Source organism: Pleurodeles waltl, chromosome 5 (assembly GCF_031143425.1).
Source record: "Pleurodeles waltl isolate 20211129_DDA chromosome 5, aPleWal1.hap1.20221129, whole genome shotgun sequence".
Taxonomy (NCBI): domain Eukaryota; kingdom Metazoa; phylum Chordata; class Amphibia; order Caudata; family Salamandridae; genus Pleurodeles; species Pleurodeles waltl.
This window is the reverse complement of record NC_090444.1, coordinates 1,801,143,919-1,801,168,319: the sequence shown is the minus strand read 5'-3', so window position 1 is coordinate 1,801,168,319 and position 24,401 is coordinate 1,801,143,919. Positions and strand designations below refer to the sequence as shown.

The 24,401-nt window shown below is 45.8% G+C and overlaps 1 protein-coding gene across 2 annotated transcripts in view; it reads left to right on the top strand.

Annotated features, from left to right (window-relative positions):
• Positions 1 to 24,401, top strand: part of LOC138296808 (exportin-5-like) — a 1,097,230-nt gene that overhangs the window by 343,245 nt on the left and 729,584 nt on the right. For both annotated transcript variants that reach the window (XM_069236256.1, XM_069236254.1), the window contains exon 11: positions 1,261 to 1,386. In XM_069236256.1, the coding sequence (XP_069092357.1) occupies positions 1,261 to 1,386 (126 nt within the window). The remainder of the gene's footprint in view (positions 1 to 1,260; positions 1,387 to 24,401) is intronic.

Sequence of the window (24,401 nt, the reverse complement as noted above, 5' to 3'; positions counted from 1 at the left end):
GGGACACAGGTATCTGTCGCACTCCATCTCAGGTATCCATTCTCACAGAATTCCTTCATGATAATCAACTTTATTGATTTTATGTAGGTAAACAGAACAGTTCCTGCGTTTTCCTACAACCTTATTGACAGCACTCCGGACTAAATCTCTTCATCATTCAGTCAATTGCAGAAAACTTAGTGCATGTTAGTCCCACAGTTCCCCAAAATCCTGGTGTGTTTCTGGGCCATGTAATTGGTTCCTTGTGTTTGGCACTCCAGTCCAGACCCACTTGCAGTTCTGGGTAGCGGTGGGGGTTTGGGATTTCAGTGGTATTCTTCCTCTCCCCAAGTGACCCATCAGGAGCTTAGCTTCCAGTCGGAGTTGTATTCAGATAAGTCTGTAATCTCAGTCTTGAAACTAATTAGAGCGTGTGAGAGCTGCTAATAATTATGGAATTGAGTCTGTGACCGGTGGAAATGTTTGCAAGTCTAGAAATGAGTGAATGTTGATCACCTTAAGAAATGTCTCTTGAGTTGGTGATACCAATAGTGTCCCATTTGGTGAAGCCTTCTATCTGTGTGGTGTGGTGTGACAGAGTTGGCTCCCTTCCAATAACCGGGTTTTCTTTTGTTAGTTTATAATCCCACCCTATGAAATGCAGTGCCAGGTGCAAGCTTACAAAGACCAGCCTGGTGTTCTTGGGGAGATTCTGAGTAACAGGGCTGCTGTATGGTATGCCATTGCATTACCTATTCCTAATAGGGAGAGTTCTGCTTGATACAATGGGGCGTTCAAGCCCCCGCTCAACCAGTCTTTAAAGACCAGCATCTGTGCCGCTCTATAGAATAACTGTTGGTCAGTCATTCCCATCCCTCCATCATATAGCGATTGCCAGCTGTAAGAAAATGGACGTTCTGCGGGTTAACACCACTTTATGACCCTATTTTGACTGTTAGGCACTAGTGTAATGAACCTGAAATGCTCAAGCCTTGCTAATCGAGAGTCAGTCCATGCGCTGGTGTATGTTGAATTAGTTTGTGCCCAATGGGCATTGCCTAACTTACTTGCGAGTCCCTAATACATTGTACCAGTGGTATCCAGGACCTGTAAGGTAGTGTCCCCTCGGGGACTGCAGCAGTTGTTATACCACCTTGATTGAGACAAGGTAAAAGATGGCTCCCAGTCTGCCACTATCGACTGGGAGGGCATGTTTAAACTGTTAAGCCATCTTAGAGTTCACTGTGTCCTGAACATTGTATTTACTTTTTCTCTTTTCAGTTCCTACATTTCTCCACACAGAGCACTTGGAGTGCTATTTTTAAGCATGAAGTCTTATCCCGCGACCCTAAGCTACTTGCCGTTCTCCCAAACTATCTGTCTGCTGTATTGATGAACCTGGAGAAGGTATGTTGTGATTGGGAGTGTTTTTATTTTTTTAATCTGTTTAGTGCATATTTATTTTCTGTATAAGCCTGTGCATACATTGAGTCAATCACCTGGTTCTGTAATATGTGGTTGGTTAAGACATGACGCAACTCATGCTCCGTTATGTCCCTGCCCTCTATCCTTTATAACTGGTTGGGATTGCTTGCACCATAGGCGGAACTGGAAAAAGTACTATAATAATTTTGGAGCACACTATGCAGATTTGCCCCTCCATGCACTTTTTTGGGTGGTGCTGTACCTTTCTTGTAATATTTCCCTTACCAGGAAAATGTATGTTTGATGGAGTTTTTCCATTTCCATATTGAAGAAAATCCCTTAATGTGTCACTTGTGTGATTTTAGGTGGCAAACAGTGTATTCTATGTAATAGGCAATTCTCTATAGTTGAGCTGTAGGACTCGCGTTGATAGAACAAGACTGCTAGATTAGGGGCGGCTGCACTACAGTTTGTGGATGACTAAGTCAATCCCACACCGTCTTGGCAACTGTGAGCCCAGCCCTTTTGGATAGCTAGCAGTACATCAACAAAACCTGGACGAAAAGTGATTTGTGGCAGCCTGAAACATGACACTCTGACTGTAATCTATGATAAAATGTATGAGCTGCAATTATTAGGGCAATGAGGCATAATAGTGTTAGACTGGTGGTGACCAGCAAGAAGAAAATAAACTGTCCCACCATATTGGAATAACATATATAGATCAATTCTACCTAACCCGTAACTCTTAAGCGAGAGCATAGCGGTGATAGCTCAATCTGTCTGTACTTCATCAATGAGAGAAGCACCCACACCATTATCTGAAGGGTAGTGGTCTGCCCACTGTCTCTGGAGGTTAGCTGTAGAGATAGTGCAGAGGTCATCAATTAAATGGCATACAGCATGGATGGAATCCTAGATGGAATTACCTCCCTGTTGTTCCTTGGCCTATACATTATTTTCACAAGAAGCATATTTTAGTTCAGTGAACAGGCCTGACGTGGGCAAGTGCCTAAGTGTCGGACTGCATGCAAACTCTTGTGGTGACAGTTGTTAGGATTATGTACTCACTCATAATCCTTGGACAAGGGTACATGGTGAAATGTCATGCACAGAATAATAGCAAAGCTTACTCCTGTATTGGAACTTTCAAAGTATCACATGCTTGAATCCTTCCCCAGTCGTCGAGATGGGATTCCCAGGTATCTTAGAAAAGCAGTGTCCTAATAGACATATAACGTGAAGGCCCTAGGCCTCTTAGTTTATTAACATATCAGTCTTTTTTTTATTTTTATAAAAAGGACCAAACTTAAGAGTCAACCAATCAGGTCATACCGTCCTTTAGAACCCTCCTGAGAGAAGTTGCTTTCCCTCAGATTTTCCACCCCATGTTGTGCTGAGTCTCCACTTAGCTCTGCTCCGTTTTCTTCTAGTCACAGAAGCTTCACAAATGAGTTGTCTCAATTCTCTTCTCTTTCTACATAGAAAGATATACTCTACAACTTGGTGCTTCAACCTGACTCATGTCAGACACACCAAAAAAGGGGCTTTTTAGACCATAAAGACTGTACATGCTGTCTTTACCCTGAGCACAAATCGAGACTGCAAGGTATGTCACATTTTTTCTGTGAAGACATTGAAAGACCATGAAGGACGACTTCTTGTTTGGCTGCAGAAGCTCAAATCCAGAGACAACCCTGTCTCTGATGAAGAAAGCAAAACCTCCTCCACTTGGTCCCCAAAAGCGCCAGTAAAGTGAGCTAGAGAAGTTCCTGTTACTCCTACCGCTCCAGATCCTCCAAAAAATGCATCTAAAAAGTCTGAGGGCTCTCTAAAACACCACCGCCCCTCTAAATTGTCTCACAAAGGTGCCACATTTCCAACAAAGGACAAAAAAGAAGTCTGATTTCCCTTTAAAATCCTGTCAAGAAATAGACTTCAGAGCCCCCAACACCACCACCTCAGGTGAAACATGTTTTCATAAAAACTGCTTCAGCACCGCTGATGGAAGCATCGTCGACAGTATCTCTGTCGATGAGGACATCAATGCTGTCCTCAGTGTCTTCTATGACATTGTAAGGAAACGCCTCCTTGGCATGGTAACCCCCTGACTTTTTGCCTTTTGTTGATGCCAGCTATGATTGAAAGTGTGCTGGGACCCTGCTAACCAGGCCCCAGCACCAGTGTTCTTTCCCTAAACTATACCTTTGTTCCCACAATTGGCACAGCCCTGGCACACAGATAAGTCCATTGTAAATGGTACCCTGGGTACCAAGGGCCCTGATGCCATGGAAGGTCTCTAAGGGCTGCAGCATGTCTTATGCCACCCTGGGGACCTCTCACTCAGCACATGCACACTGCCTCACAGCTTGTGTGTGCTGGTGGGGAGAAAACGACTAAGTCGACATGGCACTCCCCTCAGTGCCATGCCCACCTCACACTGCCTGTGGCATAGGCAAGTCACCCCTCCAGCAGGCCTTACAGCCTTCCCCTCTGCAGACTAAAAATGCGACCGCTACAGGAGCAGCTCAATCGTCAATGGCTCCAGATTTTAGGAAGCTTTTGATGATCGGATAAGCATAACCCCAACCATAGTGAAAACTCTGACATGGTGGTCTCAAAAGCATCATCGGTCTGTCAACCTTTCCTTTCTGCATCGTCCAGCTCCGTGGACTATCACTACAGACGCCTCTCTGGAGGGCTGGGGAGCAGTTTTGCAAGATCTTCAAGTAAGTGGCAAGTGGCCACTATAGTTGAGGGCGATGTACGTCAACCTGCTAGAGCTCAGAGCAGTTTATCTTGCTTTGCCCGCTTTTCGTCCGAAGATAGCTGGGTCAGACGTAGTAATAAGAACAGACAACACCACTACCGATGCATTACCTCAACAAACAAGGAGGCACGAAGTCGCTCACCCTCTCCAGTGAAGCCCAAAAATTTTGGAATTGGGCCTCGCAGCAAGGCATTAGACTCACAGCGGTGCATCTGCCGGGGAAAGAGAACAAGATAGCGGACTCACTCAGCAAATGAAGATCGAGCTGCCACGAATGGTAGCTGGACCAGTCCACAGTGGATTACGTCTTTTCCAAGTGGGGAACGCCCAGAATCGACCTGTTCGCCAGCAAATGGAACGCCAAATGCCAGTACTTCGCAAGCTGTCATCTCCAAAAGGGATCTTAGGGAAATGCTTTTTCCATAGCTTGGTCAGGCATCTTTGCTTACGCCTTTCCTCCAATTCCACTGATCCCAAGAGTCCTCACGAAGATGAAAGCAGAGCCGTGCACCCTGATATTGATAGCTCTGTACTGGCCTCGCCAACACTGGTTTGCAGAGCTCTTCTTCTATCAATGAAGCCTCACATGCCACTGAAAGTGTCTCTGCACTTACTAACAATGAACAAAGGGCAAATATTGCACCCGGATCCTCAGTCGATGCGATTGTCAGCATGGCTCCTGAACACAGGGGGTTCGCACATCTGAATATCCCGCAGGAATGTATGGACATTTTGTCTAGAGCAGATAGCACTTAAAAGGCTTATTCTTGCAACTATAGAAGAGTTTGTTTCTGGTGCCGCCAGCGGCAAATTGATCCACTGTCCTCACCACTGGAACAGTTATTGCCTTACTTATTGCATTTAGCATAATCAGGCCTGGCGCACTCATCCATAAAGGTGCGTCTGGCGGCAATAGCAGCATACAGATGTTCAGACTGTTCACCTTCGCTGTATTCATCTAGATTAATCAAACGTTTTTTTAAAGGACTTTCAGGGTTTTTCCTCCATTCAGACCTCCTCCTCCTCCCTCGTGGAACCTGAATATTTTCCTAGCACAGTTAATGAAGCATCCATTCGAACCAATCCATCGTGCTTCTCTGAAATACCTTTCTTGGAAGCTTGCTTTACTGGTGGCACCATAATGGCTACACTGAAAACTGGGAAGTTTGGTATCAAACTTCTCAGCACAATAAATGCACACTGATGCCAGTGTACATTTTATTGTAAAATACACCACAGAGGGCACCTTAGAGGTGCCCCCTGAAACTTAACCGACTGTCTGTGTAGGCTGACTAGTTCCAGCAGCCTGCCACACCAGAGACATGTTGCTGGCCCCATGGGGAGAGTGCCTTTGTCACTCTGAGGCCAGTAACAAAGCCTGCACTGGGTGGAGATGCTAACACCTCCCCCAGGCAGGAGCTGTGACACCTGGCGGTGAGCCTCAAAGGCTCACCCCTTTGTCACAGCCCAGCAGGGCACTCCAGCTTAGTGGAGTTGCCCGCCCCCTCCGGCCACGGCCCCCACTTTTGGCGGCAAGGCTGGAGGGAACAAAGAAAGCAACAAGGAGGAGTCACTGACCAGTCAGGACAACCCCTAGGGTGTCCTGAGCTGAGGTGACTCTGACTTTTAGAAATCCTCCATCTTGCAGATGGAGGATTCCCCCAATAGGGTTAGGATTGTGACCCCCTCCCCTTGGGAGGAGGCACAAAGAGGGTGTACCCACCCTCAGGGCTAGTAGCCATTGGCTACTAACCCCCCAGACCTAAACACGCCCTTAACTTTAGTATTTAAGGGCTACCCTGAACCCTAGAAAATTAGATTCCTGCAACTACAAGAAGAAGGACTGCCTAGCTGAAAACCCCTGCAGAGGAAGACCAGAAGACGACAACTGCCTTGGCTCCAGAAACTCACCGGCCTGTCTCCTGCCTTCCAAAGATCCTGCTCCAGCGACGCCTTCCAAAGGGACCAGCGACCTCGACATCCTCTGAGGACTGCCCCTGCTTCGAAAAGACAAGAAACTCCCGAGGACAGCGGACCTGCTCCAAGAAAGGCTGCAACTTTGTTTCCAGCAGCCTTGAAAGAACCCTGCAAGCTCCCCGCAAGAAGCGTGAGACTTGCAACACTGCACCCGGCGACCCCGACTCGGCTGGTGGAGATCCAACACCTCAGGAGGGACCCCAGGACTACTCTGATACTGTGAGTACCAAAACCTGTCCCCCCCCGAGCCCCCACAGCGCCGCCTGCAGAGGGAATCCCGAGGCTTCCCCTGACCGCGACTCTTTGAATCCAAAGTCCCGACGCCTGGAAGAGACCCTGCACCCGCAGCCCCCAGGACCTGAAGGACCGGACTTTCACTGGAGAAGTGACCCCCAGGAGTCCCTCTCCCTTGCCCAAGTGGAGGTTTCCCCGAGGAACCCCCCCCCTTGCCTGCCTGCAGCGCTGAAGAGATCCCGAGATCTCTCATAGACTAACATTGCGAACCCGACGCTTGTTTCTACACTGCACCCGGCCGCCCCCGCGCTGCTGAGGGTGAAATTTCTGTGTGGGCTTGTGTCCCCCCCGGTGCCCTACAAAACCCCCCTGGTCTGCCCTCCGAAGACGCGGGTACTTACCTGCAAGCAGACCGGAACCGGGGCACCCCCTTCTCTCCATTCTAGCCTATGCGTTTTGGGCACCACTTTGAACTCTGCACCTGACCGGCCCTGAGCTGCTGGTGTGGTGACTTTGGGGTTGCTCTGAGCCCCCAACGGTGGGCTACCTTGGACCAAGAACTGAACCCTGTAAGTGTCTTACTTACCTGGTAAAACTAACAAAAACTTACCTCCCCCAGGAACTGTGAAAATTGCACTAAGTGTCCACTTTTAAAACAGCTATTTGTCAATAACTTGTAAAGTATACATGCAATTTTTATGATTTAAAGTTCCTAAAGTACTTACCTGCAATACCTTTCAAATGAGATATTACATGTAGAATTTGAACCTGTGGTTCTTAAAATAAACTAAGAAAATATATGTTCGATGGCATCTGTCGCTGTAGATACGCATGTTCTGCAATAGCTCGCCATCTGGTGTTGGGCCGGAGTGTTACAAGTTGTTTTTCTTCGAAGAAGTCTTTCGAGTGACTCCTCCTTTTGTCTCCATTGCGCATGGGCGTCGACTCTATCCTCGATTGTTTTTTTTTCCGCCATCGGGTTCGGACGTGTTCCTGTCGCTCCGAGTTTCGGAACGGAAAATTAGCTAATTTCGGAAGATTTTCGTCGGTATTGTTGCGTTCGGGATCGGCGTACTTACATTCAACACCGCATCGAAGATCGAAGAGCTCCGGTGCCCTTCGGGGTAGTTTTTTCGATCCTCCGTCGGGGCCTGGTCGGCCCGACCGCGTGCTGAAGAACGCCGATGGAACGGACCCCGTTTCGTTTCTGCCCCAAATGCCACAATAAATACCCCTACACAGACCAACACTTGGTCTGCAACCTGTGCCTGTCACCTGAGCACAGCGAAGACACCTGCGAGGCCTGTCGTGCGTTCCGGTCCCGAAAAACACTCCGAGACCGTCGAGCCAGAAGACTTCAGATGGCGTCCGCACCGACAGCCCAACGGGAGTTCGAGGAACAGGAAGAGGAAGGTACCTTCTCGATCCAAGACTCCGACTCCGAAGGATTCGACGATACACAAACCGTGAGTAAGACGTCGAAAACCACACAGAGAAACATTTACAAGGCCCAGGGGACGCCACTGCCACCAGGCCATGGCTCGACCCATAAATTCGGTGACCGACCATCGGCACCGAAAAAGGCCCAAACAGTGCCGAGATCGTCCGACTCCGGTCGAGACACCGGCACGCAGCCTTCTCGGGACCGAGAAAGTGCTGGAGACAAGCCTCGACACCGTGATGCCGGTGTGGACACGGCTCGACGCCGAGACAGCGGCACAGAAACAGATCGACGCCGAGAGGTTTCGGCCCCGAAAAGGGAAAAAGTCACCTCGGAGCCGAAAAAACACGCAGACAAAGTTTCGATGCCGAAACAAACTGCAAGCGACCCAGCTTCAGGCTCTTATACAGAAGAGCACTCGCTAACCTCCCAAATGCAGAAGCATAGGTTTGAGGAAGAGCTACAAGCAACTGATGTGGACCATACGCAAAAGCGTATCTTCATTCAGCAGGGGACAGGAAAAATAAGCACCCTTCCCCCCATTAGGAGAAAGAGGAGGTTGGAGTTCCAGACGGAACAAACACCACAACCAAAAGTGGTGAAAAGAGTTACACCACCACCCTCACCTCCGCCCGTGATTGACGTTTCACCAGCACAAACTCCATCACACTCCCCAGCTCACACCACCATGAGCCAGGGTGACCAAGATCAGGACGCATGGGACCTATACGACGCCCCAGTGTCAGATAACAGTCCGGAGGCATACCCTGCGAAGCCATCTCCACCAGAAGACAGCACCGCGTACTCTCAAGTGGTGGCTAGAGCAGCACAATTTCACCACGTAAGCCTCCACTCAGAACAGGTCGAGGATGATTTCTTATTCAACACACTCTCCTCCACCCACAGCTCATACCAAAGCCTGCCTATGCTCCCTGGTATGCTCCGCCACGCAAAAGACATCTTTAAGGAGCCGGTTAAAAGTAGGGCAATCACACCAAGGGTAGAAAAAAAGTATAAGCCGCCTCCTACGGACCCGGTTTTCATCACTACACAGCTGCCACCAGACTCTGTCGTTGTAGGAGCAGCTAGGAAAAGGGCCAACTCTCACACATCTGGAGATGCACCACCCCCAGATAAAGAAAGCCGCAAGTTTGATGCAGCTGGTAAAAGAGTCGCAGCACAAGCTGCAAACCAGTGGCGCATCGCGAACTCCCAGGCACTACTTGCGCGCTATGACAGAGCCCACTGGGACGAGATGCAACATCTCATTGAACATCTGCCCAAGGACTTACAAAATAGGGCAAAACAAGTGGTTGAGGAGGGACAGGCCATCTCCAACAACCAGATCCGCTCCTCCATGGACGCTGCAGATACAGCTGCACGGACAATTAATACATCTGTAACTATCAGAAGGCATGCATGGCTCCGAACGTCTGGATTTAAACCAGAGATTCAACAAGCAGTTCTCAATATGCCTTTTAATGAAAAAGAACTGTTCGGTCCAGAAGTGGACACAGCGATTGAGAAACTCAAAAAAGATACGGACACTGCCAAAGCCATGGGCGCACTCTACTCCCCGCAGAGCAGAGGGAATTACAGCTCATTCCGTAAAACGCCCTTTCGAGGGGGGTTTCGGGGTCAAAGCACACAAGCCAGCACCTCACAAGCCACACCGTCCAGTTACCAAGGACAGTATAGAGGAGGTTTTCGGGGACAATATAGAGGAGGGCAATTCCCTAGAAATAGAGGAAGATTCCAAAGCCCCAAAACCCCTACTACTAAACAGTGACTCACATGTCACTCACCCCCTCCACACAACACCAGTGGGGGGACGAATAGGTCATTATTACACAGCATGGGAGAAAATCACTACAGACACTTGGGTTCTAGCAATTATCCAACATGGTTATTGCATAGAATTTCTACAGTTCCCTCCAAACATACCACCAAAAGCACAAAATTTAACAACACACCATTCCAATCTCCTGGAGATAGAAGTGCAGGCACTATTGCAAAAGAATGCAATCGAATTAGTGCCAAACACACAAATAAACACAGGAGTTTACTCTCTGTACTTTCTGATACCAAAGAAGGACAAAACACTGAGACCAATCCTAGACCTCAGAGTAGTGAACACTTTCATCAAATCAGACCACTTCCACATGGTCACACTACAAGAAGTATTGCCATTGCTAAAGCTGCACGACTACATGGCAACTTTAGACCTCAAGGATGCTTATTTCCATATACCAATACACCCATCGCACAGGAAATACCTAAGGTTTGTATTCAAAGGAATACATTACCAATTCAAGGTACTGCCTTTCGGATTAACAACCGCACCAAGAGTCTTTACCAAATGTCTAGCGGTAGTCGCAGCACACATAAGAAGGCAGCAGATACATGTGTTCCCATATCTAGACGACTGGCTAATCAAGGCCCATTCGTTAATAGAGTGCTCAAATCACACAAATCATATCATACAAACCCTCTTCAAACTAGGGTTCACCGTCAATTTCACAAAATCCAAAATTCTGCCACGCAAGGTACAACAATACCTGGGAGCCATAATAGACACATCAAAAGGAGTAGCCACTCCAAGTCCACAAAGAATTCAAAATTTCAACACCATCATACAACGCATGTATCCAACACAAAAGATACAAGCAAAGATGGTATTACAACTCCTAGGCATGATGTCATCATGCATAGCCATTGTCCCAAACGCAAGACTGCACATGAGGCCCTTACAACAATGCCTAGCATCACAGTGGTCTCAGGCACAGGGTCACCTTCTAGATCTGGTGTTAATAGACCGCCAAACTTACCTCTCGCTTCTGTGGTGGAACAACATAAATTTAAACAAGGGGCGGCCTTTCCAAGACCCAGTGCCACAATACGTAATAACAACAGATGCTTCCATGACAGGGTGGGGAGCACACCTCGATCAACACAGCATACAAGGACAATGGAACGTACATCAAACAAAACTGCATATCAATCACCTAGAACTTCTAGCAGTTTTTCAAGCACTAAAAGCTTTCCAACCAATAATAGTTCACAAATACATTCTCGTCAAAACAGACAACATGACAACAATGTATTATCTAAACAAGCAGGGGGGAACGCACTCCACGCAGTTAAGCCTGCTAGCACAAAAAATTTGGCATTGGGCAATTCACAACCAAATTCGCCTAATTGCACAGTTTATACCAGGGATACAAAATCAACTCGCAGACAATCTCTCTCTCGAGATCACCAACAGGTCCACGAATGGGAAATTCACCCCCAAATTCTGAACACTTATTTCAAACTCTGGGGAACACCTCAGATAGACTTGTTTGCGACAAGGGAGAACGCAAAATGCCAAAACTTCGCATCCAGATACCCACACAAACAATCCCAAGGCAATGCCCTATGGATGAACTGGTCAGGGATATTTGCTTACGCTTTTCCTCCTCTCCCTCTCCTTCCTTACCTGGTAAACAAACTCAGTCAAAGCAAACTCAAACTCATATTGATAGCACCAACTTGGGCAAGGCAACCCTGGTACACAACGCTGCTAGACCTATCAGTGGTACCCTGCATCAAATTGCCCAACAGGCCAGATCTGTTAACACAGCACAACCAAAAGATCAGACACCCAGATCCAGCATCGCTGAATCTAGCAATCTGGCTCCTGAAATCCTAGAATTCGGGCACTTACAACTTACCCAAGAATGTATGGAAGTCATAAAACAAGCCAGAAGGCCATCCACCAGGCACTGCTATGCAAGTAAATGGAAGAGGTTTGTTTGCTACTGCCATATTAATCAAATACAACCATTACACACAACTCCAGAACAGGTAGTGGGTTACTTGCTTCACTTACAAAAATCTAACCTAGCTTTCTCTTCCATTAAGATTCACCTTGCAGCAATATCTGCATACCTGCAAACTACCTATTCAACTTCCCTATATAGGATACCAGTCATTAAAGCATTCATGGAGGGCCTTAGGAGAATTATACCACCAAGAACACCACCTGTTCCTTCATGGAACCTAAATGTTGTCCTAACTAGACTTATGGGTCCACCTTTTGAACCCATGCACTCCTGCGACATACAGTTCCTAACCTGGAAGGTGGCATTTCTCATCGCCATTACTTCCCTAAGAAGAGTAAGCGAGATTCAGGCGTTTACTATACAGGAACCTTTTATACAACTACACAAAAATAAAGTCGTCCTAAGAACCAATCCTAAATTTTTGCCAAAGGTTATTTCACCGTTCCATCTAAATCAAACAGTGGAACTTCCAGTGTTCTTTCCACAGCCAGATACCGTAGCTGAAAGGGCACTACATACATTAGATGTCAAAAGAGCATTAATGTATTACATTGACAGAACAAAAAACATCAGAAAGACTAAACAACTCTTTATTGCATTTCAAAAACCTCACGCAGGAAACCCAATTTCAAAACAAGGTATAGCCAGATGGATAGTTAAATGCATCCAAATCTGCTACCTTAAAGCTAAACGACAGCTGCCCATTACACCAAGGGCACACTCAACCAGAAAGAAAGGTGCTACCATGGCCTTTCTAGGAAACATCCCAATGCAAGAAATATGTAAGGCAGCCACATGGTCTACGCCTCACACATTCACCAAGCACTACTGTGTAGACGTGTTATCCGCACAACAAGCCACCGTAGGTCAAGCCGTATTAAGGACATTATTTCAGACTACTTCCACTCCTACAGGCTGATCCACCGCTTTTGGGGAAATAACTGCTTACTAGTCTATGCAGAACATGCGTATCTACAGCGACAGATGCCATCGAACTGAAAATGTCACTTACCCAGTGTACATCTGTTCGTGGCATCAGTCGCAGTAGATTCGCATGTGCCCACCCGCCTCCCCGGGAGCCTGTAGCAGTTTGGAAGTTACCTTCAATTATTTATATATGTATCATCTCAACCTTAAATAGGTGCATACTTAGTCACTCCATTGCATGGGCACTATTACTACAATTCAACTCCTACCTCACCCTCTGCGGGGAAAAACAATCGAGGATAGAGTCGACGCCCATGCGCAATGGAGACAAAAGGAGGAGTCACTCGGTCCCGTGACTCGAAAGACTTCTTCGAAGAAAAACAACTTGTAACACTCCGGCCCAACACCAGATGGCGAGCTATTGCAGAACATGCGAATCTACTGCGACTGATGCCACGAACAGATGTACACTGGGTAAGTGACATTTTCATTTTCTATAACAAAACCTATTGGCTGGATTTGTCTCTGAGTGTGTGTACCTCATTTATTGTCTATGTGTATGTACAACAAATGCTTAACACTACTCCTTGGATAAGCCTACTGCTCGACCACACTACCACAAAATAGAGCATTAGTATTATCTATTTTTACCACTATTTTACCTCTAAGGGGAACCCTTGGACTCTGTGCATGCTATTCCTTACTTTGAAATAGCACATACAGAGCCAACTTCCTACACTATGTTACCAGGAATGCTCAAACACTCCAAACAAGTGTTTCAGGAGCCTGTGAAGGGCAGGGCCATTACTTCAAGGGTGGAGGAAAAAGTACAAACCGCCACCAACAGACACAGTGTACATCACGCAGCAATTAACACCAGACTCTGTGGTAGTAGGGACAGCTCGCAAAAGGGCGAACTCACACTCCTCAGGAGATGCCCCACCTCCAGACAAAGAAAGTCGCAAGTTCGACGCAGCAGGGAAAAGGGTTGCGGCACAGGCAGCCAACCAATGGCGCATTGCCAACTCACAGGCATTGCTGGTGAGATATGATAGGGCTCATTGGAACGAAATGCAACATTTCATAGAACACCAGCCCAAAGAGTTCCAAAAAAGAGCACAACAAGTGGTGGAGGAAGGCCAGAGTATCTTGAACAATCAGATACGTTCAGCAATGGATGCAGCCGACACAGCTGCTAGAACTGTAAATTCCGCATTAACCATTCAGAGGCACGCATGGCTACGAACCTCCGGATTCAAGCTGGAAATACAACAAGCAGTCCTGAATATGCCCTTTAACGGATAGCAGTTGTTTGGGCCGGAGGTGGACACTGCTATCGAAAAATTTAAAAAGGACACAGATACGGCAAGAGCCATGGGCGCACTCTACTCCCCACAGAGCAGAGGCACATTTCGGAAATCACATTTTGAGGGGGGTTACGGGGATAGAGCACAGAACCCTCAACCTCACAAACAAGACCCACTTACCAGAGTCAATATCAGCGGGGAAGTTTTCAGGGACAATACAGAGGAGGACAGTTCACAAAGAGTAGAGGGAAGTTCCAGAGTACCAAAACTCCACAAAATAAACAGTGACTTCAATGTCACAAATCCCCAACACATAACACCAGTGGGGGGGGGGGGAAGACTAACCAATTTCTACAACAACTGGGAAGAAATAACAGACATGTGGGTCCTAGCCATTATCCAGCATGGTTATTGCATAGAATTTCTACAATTCCCTCCAAATGTCCCACCGAAAACACACAACATGTCCAAACAACATATGGATCTCTTACACCTGGAGGTCCAAGCGTTGTTGCAAAAAGATGCAATAGAGCTAGTACCAATTCATCAGAAAGGAACAGGAGTTTACTCCCTGTACTTTCTCATACCCAAAAAAGACAAAACTCTTAAGACCTATACTAAATCTCAGAACATTAAACATATACATCAAATCAGATCACTTTCACATGGTGACACTGCAAGACGTGATCCCATTGCTCAAACAACAAGACTACATGACAACACTAGACCTCAAGGATGCGTATTTCTATATACCTATACATCCTTCCCACAGAAAGTACTTAAGGTTTGTAATCCAAGGGGTACATAACCAGTTCAAAGTGTTGCCTTTCGGAATAACAACAGCACCAAGAGGTTTTACAAAATGCCTGGCAGTAGTGGCAGCTGTTATCAGAAGGCAGCAAATACATGTGTTCCCGTACCTAGACGATTGGTTAATCAAAACCAATACGCAAGAACGGTGTTCACAACACACAAAGTATGTCATAGAAACCCTTCACAAGCTAGGTTTCTCTCTCAACTACAACAAATCACACCTACAGCCGTGTCAAATACAACAATACTTAGGAGCAACAATCAACACAACAAAAGGGATTGCCACTCCAAGTCCACAAAGGGTACAGGCATTTCAAAACATAATACAAGCCATGCACCCAAAACAAAGGTTACAGGTAAAATTAGTGATGAAACTACTAGGCATGATGTCCTCATGCATAGCCATTGTCCCAAACGCAAGATTGCACATGCGGCCCTTACAACAGTGCCTAGCATCACAATGGTCACAAGCACAGGGTCAACTTCAAGATCTAGTGTTGATAGACCGCCAAAGATACACCTCGCTTCAATGGTGGAACACTATAAATTTAAACAGAGGGCGGCCTTTTCAAGACCCAGTGCCTCAATACGTAATCACAACGGATGCCTCCATGATAGGGTGGGGAGCACACCTCAACCAACACAGCATCCAAGGACAATGGGACACTCAGCAGAGACAGCTTCACATAAATCACTTAGAACTACGAGCAGTATTTCTAGCGCTGAAAGCATTTCAACCTATAATAACCCACAAACACATTCTTGTCAAATCAGACAACATGACAACAATGTATTATCTGAACAAACAGGGAGGAACACACTTGACACAGTTGTGTCTCTTGGCACAGAAAATATGGCATTGGGTGGTTCACAACCACATTCGCCTAATAGCGCAGTTCATACCTGGAATTCAAAACCAGTTAGCAGACAATCTCTCTCTGGATCACCAACAGATCCACGAATGGGAAATTCATCCCCAAATACTAAAGACTTACTTCCAAAGGTGGGGAACACCGCAAACAGACCTATTTGCTACAAAAGAAAACTCAAAATGCCAAAACTTTGCATCCAGGTACCCACAGGCTCACTCTCAGGGCAATGCATTATGGATGAGTTTGTCAGGGATATTTGCATACGCCTTTCCCCCTCTCCCACTCCTTCCATATCTAGTAAACAAATTGAGTCAAAACAAACTCACTCGTACTAATAGCACCAACTTGGGCACGACAACCTTGGTACACAACACTACTAGACCTCTCAGTAGTGCCCCATATCAAACTACCAAACAGACCAGATCTGTTATGTATGGAGGTCATAAAACAAGCTAGAAAACCAACCACAAGACATTGCTATGCAAATAAGTGGAAAAGATTTGTTTATTACTGCCATAATAATCAAATTCAGCCATTACATGCATCTGCTAAAGACATCGTAAGCTACCTACTACACTTACAAAAGTCAGTTAGCTTTTTCATCCATTAAAATACATCTCACCGCAATTTCAGCTTATCTGCAAATTACGCACTTAACTTCATTATTCAGGATCCCAGTCATAAAAGCATTTATGGAGGGTCTAAAAAGAATTATCCCACCAAGAACACCACCAGTTCCTTCGTGGAACCTCAACATTGTCTTAACACGACTTATGGGTCCACCTTTTGAACCCATGCACTCATGTGAGATACAGTACTTAACATGGAAAGTAGCATTTCTGATAGCTCTCACATCTCTCAGAAGAGTAAGTGAAATACAAGCATTTACTATACAAGAACCCTTTATTCAGATACACAAACATAAAGTAGTTCTACGAACAAATCCTAAATTCTTACCTAAGGTCCTATCACTGTTCCACTTAAATCAAACAGTGGAACTCCCAGTATTCTTTCCAGAATTAGATTCTGTAGCTGAGAGAGCATTACATACATTAGACATTAAAAGGGCACTAATGTACTACATAGATAGAACAAAACAAATTTGCAAAACAAAACAATTGTTTGTTTCATTCCAAAAACTTCATACAGGGAATCCAATATCCAAACAAGGCATTGCCAGATGGATAGTTAAATGTATTCAAACCTGTTATATAAAAGCAAAAAGAGAACTGCCTATTACACCAAAGGCACACTCAAGTAGAAAGAAAGGTGCTACCATGGCCTTTCTAGGAAACATACCAATGACTGAAATCTGTAAGGCAGCCACATGGTCTACGCCTCATACATTTACCAAGCATTACTGCGTGGATGTGTTAACATAACAAGCCATAGTAGGACAAGCAGTATTAAGGACATTATTTCAAACAACTTCAACTCCTACAGGCTGAACCACCGCTTTTGGGGAGATAACTGCTTACTAGTCTATGCACAGCATGTGTATCTGCAGCTACACATGCCATTGAACGGAAAATGTCACTTACCCAGTGTACATCTGTTCGTGGCATGGGACGCTGCAGATTCACATGCGCCCTCCCACCTCCCCGGGAGCCTGTAGCCGTTTTAAGTTGAGAAAAAATTAGACTTGTACATTTGTAAATTTGTAAATATATCACTTTTAAACACATTGGGGGTTATTACAACTTTGGAGGAGGTGTTAATCCGTCCCAAAAGTGACGGTAAAGTGACGGTATATACCACCAGCCGTATTACGAGTTCCATAGGATATAATGGACTCGTAATACGACTAGTGGTATATCCGTCACTTTACCGTCACTTTTGGGACGGATTAACACCTCCTCCAAAGTTGTAATAACCCCCATTATGTACATACATATTTACTCCATTGCATGGGCACTATTACTATATACACAACTCCTACCTCACCCTCTGCGGGGAAAACAATCTAAGATGGAGTCGACGCCCATGCGCAATGGAGCCGAAAGGGGAGGAGTCCCTCGATCTCGTGACTCGAAAAAGACTTCTTCGAAGAAAAACAACTTGTAACACTCCGAGCCCAACACTAGATGGCAGGATGTGCCCAGCATGTGAATCTGCAGCGTCTCATGCCACGAACAGATGTCCACTGGGTAAGTGACATTTTCCATATATATATATATATATATATATATATATATATATATATATATATATATATATATATATATATATATATATATATATATATATATATATATATATAAAAAAAATCTCATCTCTCTCTTTTTCTCTTTCTCTCCTTTTCTCTCCTTTTCTCTTTCTCTCATTTTCTCCTTCTCTCCTTCTCTCATTTTCTTTCTCTCCTTCTCTTTCTTTCTTTCTCTCTTTCTCTCTTTCTCTCTTTCTCTCTTTCTCTCTTTCTCTCTCTTTCTCTTTCTCTTTCTCTTTCTTTCTTTTTCTCTTTCTTTTTCTCTTTCTTTTTCTCTTTCACTTTCTTTTTTCCTGTCCATAATACACTTGTGCTTGGAAAATCTGAGGTGCTAGAGCTTCTCTCAGGAGGATTCTAGAGGGTGGTGTCGTCTGATTGGTGGATGCTCAAGTTTGGTCATTTTTCTTAAAATGACTGATAGACTATTAAATTGAGGAGGCCTAGGGCCCTTGTATTAATATATTTCAACACTACTTGTGTAATTATACCGGGGGCTCCCATCTCACTGACTGGGAATGATTCAAGCATCTGAATCTATGAAAGATTCCAATACTGGAGAACTACAGTTACAGGTAAGTAACTAATTTTCTTAAAGGGACTCCAGAAGCGTGAGTCCCCAACACTCTGCACCCAACGCCCCCGGCTGGTGTCCAGAAGAACCAACACTGCAGAGAGGACACCCTGAGACGACCTCCCTGCACCCCCACAGCGACGCCTGCAGAGAAAATCCACGCCTGGACGAAGCACTGCGCAGCCCCCAGGACTGAGAGGAACCACCTACCAGTGCAGGAGTGACCAGCAGGCGGCCCTCATCATTGCCCAGTTGGTGGCTGACCTTAGAAGCCCCCCTGTGCCCTGCTTGCATCGTCAAAGTGACCCCCAGGTCTCTCTATTGATTTCTATCAAAAAACCTGACACCTATTTTGCACACTGCACCCGGCCGCCCCTGTGCCGCTGAGGGTGTATTTTGTGTGCCTGTTTGGGCCCCCGTGCTCTACAAAACCCCAACTGGTCTGCTTCCCGAGGACACAGGTACTTACCTGCTAGCAGACTGGAACAGAGCACCCCTGGTCTCCATATGTACCTATGTTATTTGGGCCCTACTTTGACCAGGCCTTTGTTGCTGGTGCTGTGTGTTTGGGGTTGACTTGAACCCCCAACGGTGGGCAGCCTATGTGCAGGAGACTGAACTTGTAAGTGCATTACTTACCTGCTAAACTAACTTGTACTAACCTCTCCCCCAGGAGCTGGTGATTTTTGCACTGTGTCCACTTTTAAAATAGCTTATTGCCATTTTAAGCCGAGCACTAGTAGTTGGTCTGGTATACAGGGGGCATCTCTAAGATGACCTTTGTGTGCATTTCTATATAAATCCCACACTGGCGTCAGTGTGGGATTTATTGTGCTGAGAAGTTTGATACCAAACTTCCCAGTATTCAGTGTAGTCATTATGGAACTTTGGAGTTCATGTTTGACAAACTCCCAGACCATATACTCTTTATGGCTACCCTGCACTTAAAATGTCTAAGAATTGGCTTAGACACTGTAGGGGCATAGTGCTCATGCAGCTATGCCCTCACCTGTGGTATAGTGCACCCTGCCTTAGTGCTTTCAGGCCTGCTAGAGGGGTGAATACCTATGCCACAGGCAGTGGTTTGTGGGCATGACATCCTGGGAGGGGTGCCATGTCGACTTTGTCCTTTTACTCCCCACCAGCACACACAAGCTGCAGGGGCAGTGTACTTGTGCTTATTGAGGGGTCCTCCATGGTGTCATAATACATTCTGCAGTCCTTAGGGACTTTCCCTGGTCACCTTTTACAAGGGACTTAACTGTGTGTCATGGGTGTGTCAATTGTGAACATAAAGGTACAGATTTTGGGAAAGAACACTGGTGCTGGGGCCTGGTTAGCAGGAAGTACTAGTGAAGTTGGCTCAAGGTCCTTGATGGGGCTATACCAGGGTTCCACCCAGGGTGATATTTGCGGAGACTTGTATTTTAAAGTGGAGGTCTTTCATGTAGTTCACTTTGGCCTTTGTGGAGACTGTGCAGTTGAAGGTGACCTTCTAAATAATGGTGATTCCGCCTTGCGGTCTGTTTAGGCAGTCTTGCTATAGGGATAAAGCAGAGATGTCAGATGTTTATGCTATGGTCAGACTTGTTTCCCTGAGAGAGAGGCCTGTCAAGTGCCAGTTCTCCATGGCCTGCATGCTGAGCGAACGGGTAGTGCAGAGCATGTACATCACACTGGTGTGTGTGGGTGTGTGAGTTTGATGTGGTCAATTTGGTGTCAGGGGTATGTTCTTGGTGGATTTTGGAGTTGCAGGACCAGTGGTAGAGATGAAGTGGTAGAAGGGACATGTTAAAACTCCCTTCATGTTGTATGGTGTGGCATGGAGGCAGAGAGTAACGCAGTGTCCCGGGTTCTGAGCATGAATGAGATTGGAGGCGTACAGTGGGTTGGAGGACGACCAGGCTTTCTGCCGCTCGTTGCGGTCCATACATGAAAAAGTGCAAACCAACCTACTTTTGATGCACCAGTGGCACTCCCACTGTATGCGTTTATGCTCTGGTCACCATTATGTAGGTCCAAGAAGGGAGTAGGAGCGCAGGAGTAGTGGGCAGGGCTGACTAGGAGCGTCAAGATGTAGAAGACGGGAGTGTAGATATGGAGCAGAAGGATCTGGAATACATTGAGATCTTAAATGATGATGCCTCCTACGATGATAACTTCTGGAATGGCTCTCAGGAGTTAAAGTTCTACTTCGAGAAGACCTCTGACTCCTGAGACTCAAAAAGAAGCATCAGTGGAATGAGTTGGAATGAAGTGGCAAAGTCGGTATGTGCAGCAGTGGGGGAGGAAACACTGGTGGCTCAGGCAGCAGAACTGGTAAAACTGGAGGTAGCCCCCTCTTCTTCATTTTACAGACTTACTTCATAGACAGTTGGAAAGATCTCCTGCAAGGAGCATCCCACAACATGGATGTAGTCTTAACTCCGCTTTCTTAACTTCAGGATCAACCTAGTGTTCAGCAACAGTGAGGCAGTTAAAAATAGCAAACAAATAGCTACTGCCCCTACCTTCAACATCATGGACCTCCATGTACAGCAAGTGCATCTTCTTTTCTCCTCCCGGGATCTTTTTTTCTGGATTTACTCTGCAGGGGGTCCTTGGAAACAAAGGAGGGAGTAGAGAAAGAGCACCCTAACTCCATGTCCTTCAGATCTTCCGGACGTGGTCTCTTCTCACCTGTAAGACTCCCTGTAGTCCATGGAGTCTGATCTTTTCGCTGTTCCTTCTCTTCTTGGACATATTCAGACAGTCTGTGCAGGAATTTAGACACTGAAAATAAGAAGCCACACAACAGACTGCATGAGGCTCTGTTTGTGCTTTATTTCTCAGACGTGGTGAGAAATGGTTCTTCAATGGCCTCAAATGAGTCCCAGCACAAAAAAACCTCAATGTCACCGGTTAGTAGTTTCACAGATGTGAGCCTGGTCGTGTGAGGCTCTGTCCTGGGTTCATTTTACACTGCTTTGCTTACCCCTGTTCCCTGAGCCCGTTTACCTACATATGTGTAAGTTTTTTCATTTACTCCATTTTATTTCATTTTTAGTTAGCCTGCTTTCGGCAGGGATGTTTTTATTTCCTAATCAGCTGTAACTTTGTGATTCTGTGAAAGCTTTATTGTTCTGTGCATGACATTTCACCATGTACCCCTGTCCAAGTTTGACGAGTCCGACTACATGGTAATCTATCTAGGAATTGCTGCCACAAAAGTTTGTAAACAGTCCGACACTTGGGCACTTAACCACGTCAGGCCTTTTCACGGAACAAAAATGTTTCTCATAAAAACACTGTATTGGCCAAGGAGCAACAAGGAGGTTATTCCAGCCAGAATTACATCCACGTTATATGCCATTTCATTGCTGACCTATGCACGTTCTCTTCAGCCTGCCCCCAGAGACGGCAGGCAGAATGGGGGTGGGTGCTCCTCTCACGGACTAAGTACAGGCAGATTGGGGCTATCACTGCTATGCTCTCGCTTAAGAGTTAGGTAGAAATCATCTATGTATGTTATTCCACTATGTTGGGACATTTTCTTCTCACTAGTCACCACCATTCTAATACTGTTATGCCTCATTGCCTAATAATTGCAGCTCATACATGTTTACCATGACTTCCCCTGAGAAGTCAGTGTCCGGTTTCAGGCTGCTACAAATCACCTTTTCTTCCAGGTCTTGGTGAGGTGCTGCTAGCTAACCAAAAGGGTTGGGTCAACAGCTGCCAAGATGGTATGCAATTGACTTAGTCACTCTTAAATGGTAGTGCTGCCGCCCCTAATCCAGCAGTCTCGTTCTAACAACGGTAGTCTTACAACATTGCGCCAACAATGATGGTTAGGCACTAATTATATGGGTCCCCTGAGCATTTCTGTATTGCCCAAACTAAGGTACCCTATGTATCATTTGACAGAGATGTCTGTGATCTAAGGGAAAATCCTCTTCAGCTGAGTCGGGAGCACCTATTTAGAATGTAGGTTGCAAAAGCTTGACACTTACATGGATTCTCCCATTGGTGGTGTTTTAGTCACTGAGGTAACTGAAGTCAGAGCGTCGGAGGAGGGAATATATGGACTCCGCTGGTGTCCTGTCCGGGGACGTGTTGCTGCGGAGTCGCTCGATGCCCTCTACTGATGCGCTGAGAAAACATTTCTGGTTCCAGTCCGACGCCTGGGGGAGAAATCTAAGATAAGGAATCTGCTGCTAGTCTGTGTCTCTATCAGATAAGGCGTTACCGAAAGTAATTAACTTGTTCTTTAAGTACATGTGCTGGACTCTGGTCAATAAGAGTTCCCCAGCAACATGATGGCATTACTGAACCTAGGGATGTTTGGTATCAAACATCTAGTATTCATAAACCCTCACTGATTACAGAGATGGCTTTATTATTACATGCATCCAGAGCACTCCTTAGAGATGCCCCCTGAAAAACATATTAACTGCTTGTGTGCTGACTAGTTTTCACCAGTCTGCCACCAACAGTCGTGTTTCTGACCCCTAAGGGTGAATGCCTTTGCTCTCGGGAAGTCAGGAACAAAGCCTACTCTGGCAGGGGTGTTGCGCACCTCTCCCAAAAGGATGGACTGCAAATCTGGATTCCACGACAGGAGGCTTTAAAGAAGGGCCCTCCACCTATGATATGGAGATCTGGATCTCAGTGGGTATGCTGATCCCTCCCTACCCCAGGGATCACTTGGCCCCCTTGGCAGGTGGGAAAATTAGCAGTGCTGGTGGTGTGTTGCTCTGCCAGGCTGGGCACATCCCTAGGGCGACCAGCCTGACATGAACACAGCCATAGAAATTCCACTATCTCGGCTCACTGTGATCCCTGAATGACTTCTACCTGCAAGAAGATGGCAAAGATGGAAGACCTGCTGAAATTGCCCATCCCCAACACCAGATTGTTTTTTCCACAATAGCAGAATTTTCACCAGCGCCTCAATTGATCCAAGTGAGAAGCTAAATTCTGCATCAGGGAAGTTCCATTGATGTTCAACCCAAGGTCCCCAGTTCCCCCAAATCCAGCAGGGAATTATTCCAGTGATTTTCACGTCAATGAAGATTCCTCCAATGCAAAATTAGGACTACAACTAAACAAACATTTCTTCCCTCTCAGATCATCGCTATTGATCGTCATAAGTAATGAATAGTCCCACCCACTTGCGGGGTCCCCCAAGCTGTTCTTCCAAAGTCACATTTTGGTAGTATCATAGCCCTGTTTTGGAAAGACCAGTAGCTACGTGTGATAAAAAAAAAAAAAAGTAAAAATGTAGCAGCTTAATAGTAGGCTATGTTGCCAATTTCATTGATTTACTTTAAAAGTAGTGGGAATATACATATATCCTTTGAAAGAAAAGTGACAATTCAGAAAATCCTTATCAAACTCTTCATTTTAAATTGAATGACAGGGAAGGATACTGCAGTGTAACTGTATAGGTGGCAGTAGACTCTGTTCTTTTTGACAAAGTTAGAAATCAGTATAGTAGTAACGTGAACTTTCTCTTCCATTAGGAAGATGGATGGAGATTACCCCTTATCCCCCAGAGATAACTGGGACTGCAGGTAATAAACCACACCTTCTCTCTCAGAGAATCTCAATTGATCATTATAAGCACCAGATAGAATTGCTAGCTCATCCCATAAACTACAAGAGTAGAGATGAACAATGTATTATACTTAAGCGTAGAGATTTCTCAGATGCATACCCTACTTGATGATCTGCTCTAGAATCTGAATCAAGACAGTAGTCTTGTAAAGGTGTGAACAGATCTCCAAGTTGTTGCCTTGCAGATCTCCTGATTGGACTATTCAGAGTGATGCAGGGGTGGGCCTTTACCTATTGTCAAATAGGCTTTTGTTTTAGTTTTCCAGGTAAGGCTTTGTTAGCTTTCTATGAATAGAGGACTGTGCAAGATGCTTTCCTTCTAGATAAGGATTGCCGATGTAGCAATTCCTGTTTATAAAAGACCATAATTTATAAATATTTGCTTGGACTTAAGTCCTTAGTCTTGCTCAGATTTTTAACACACTCCTCACATTTGGGAGTGTGGCAAGACCTCTGT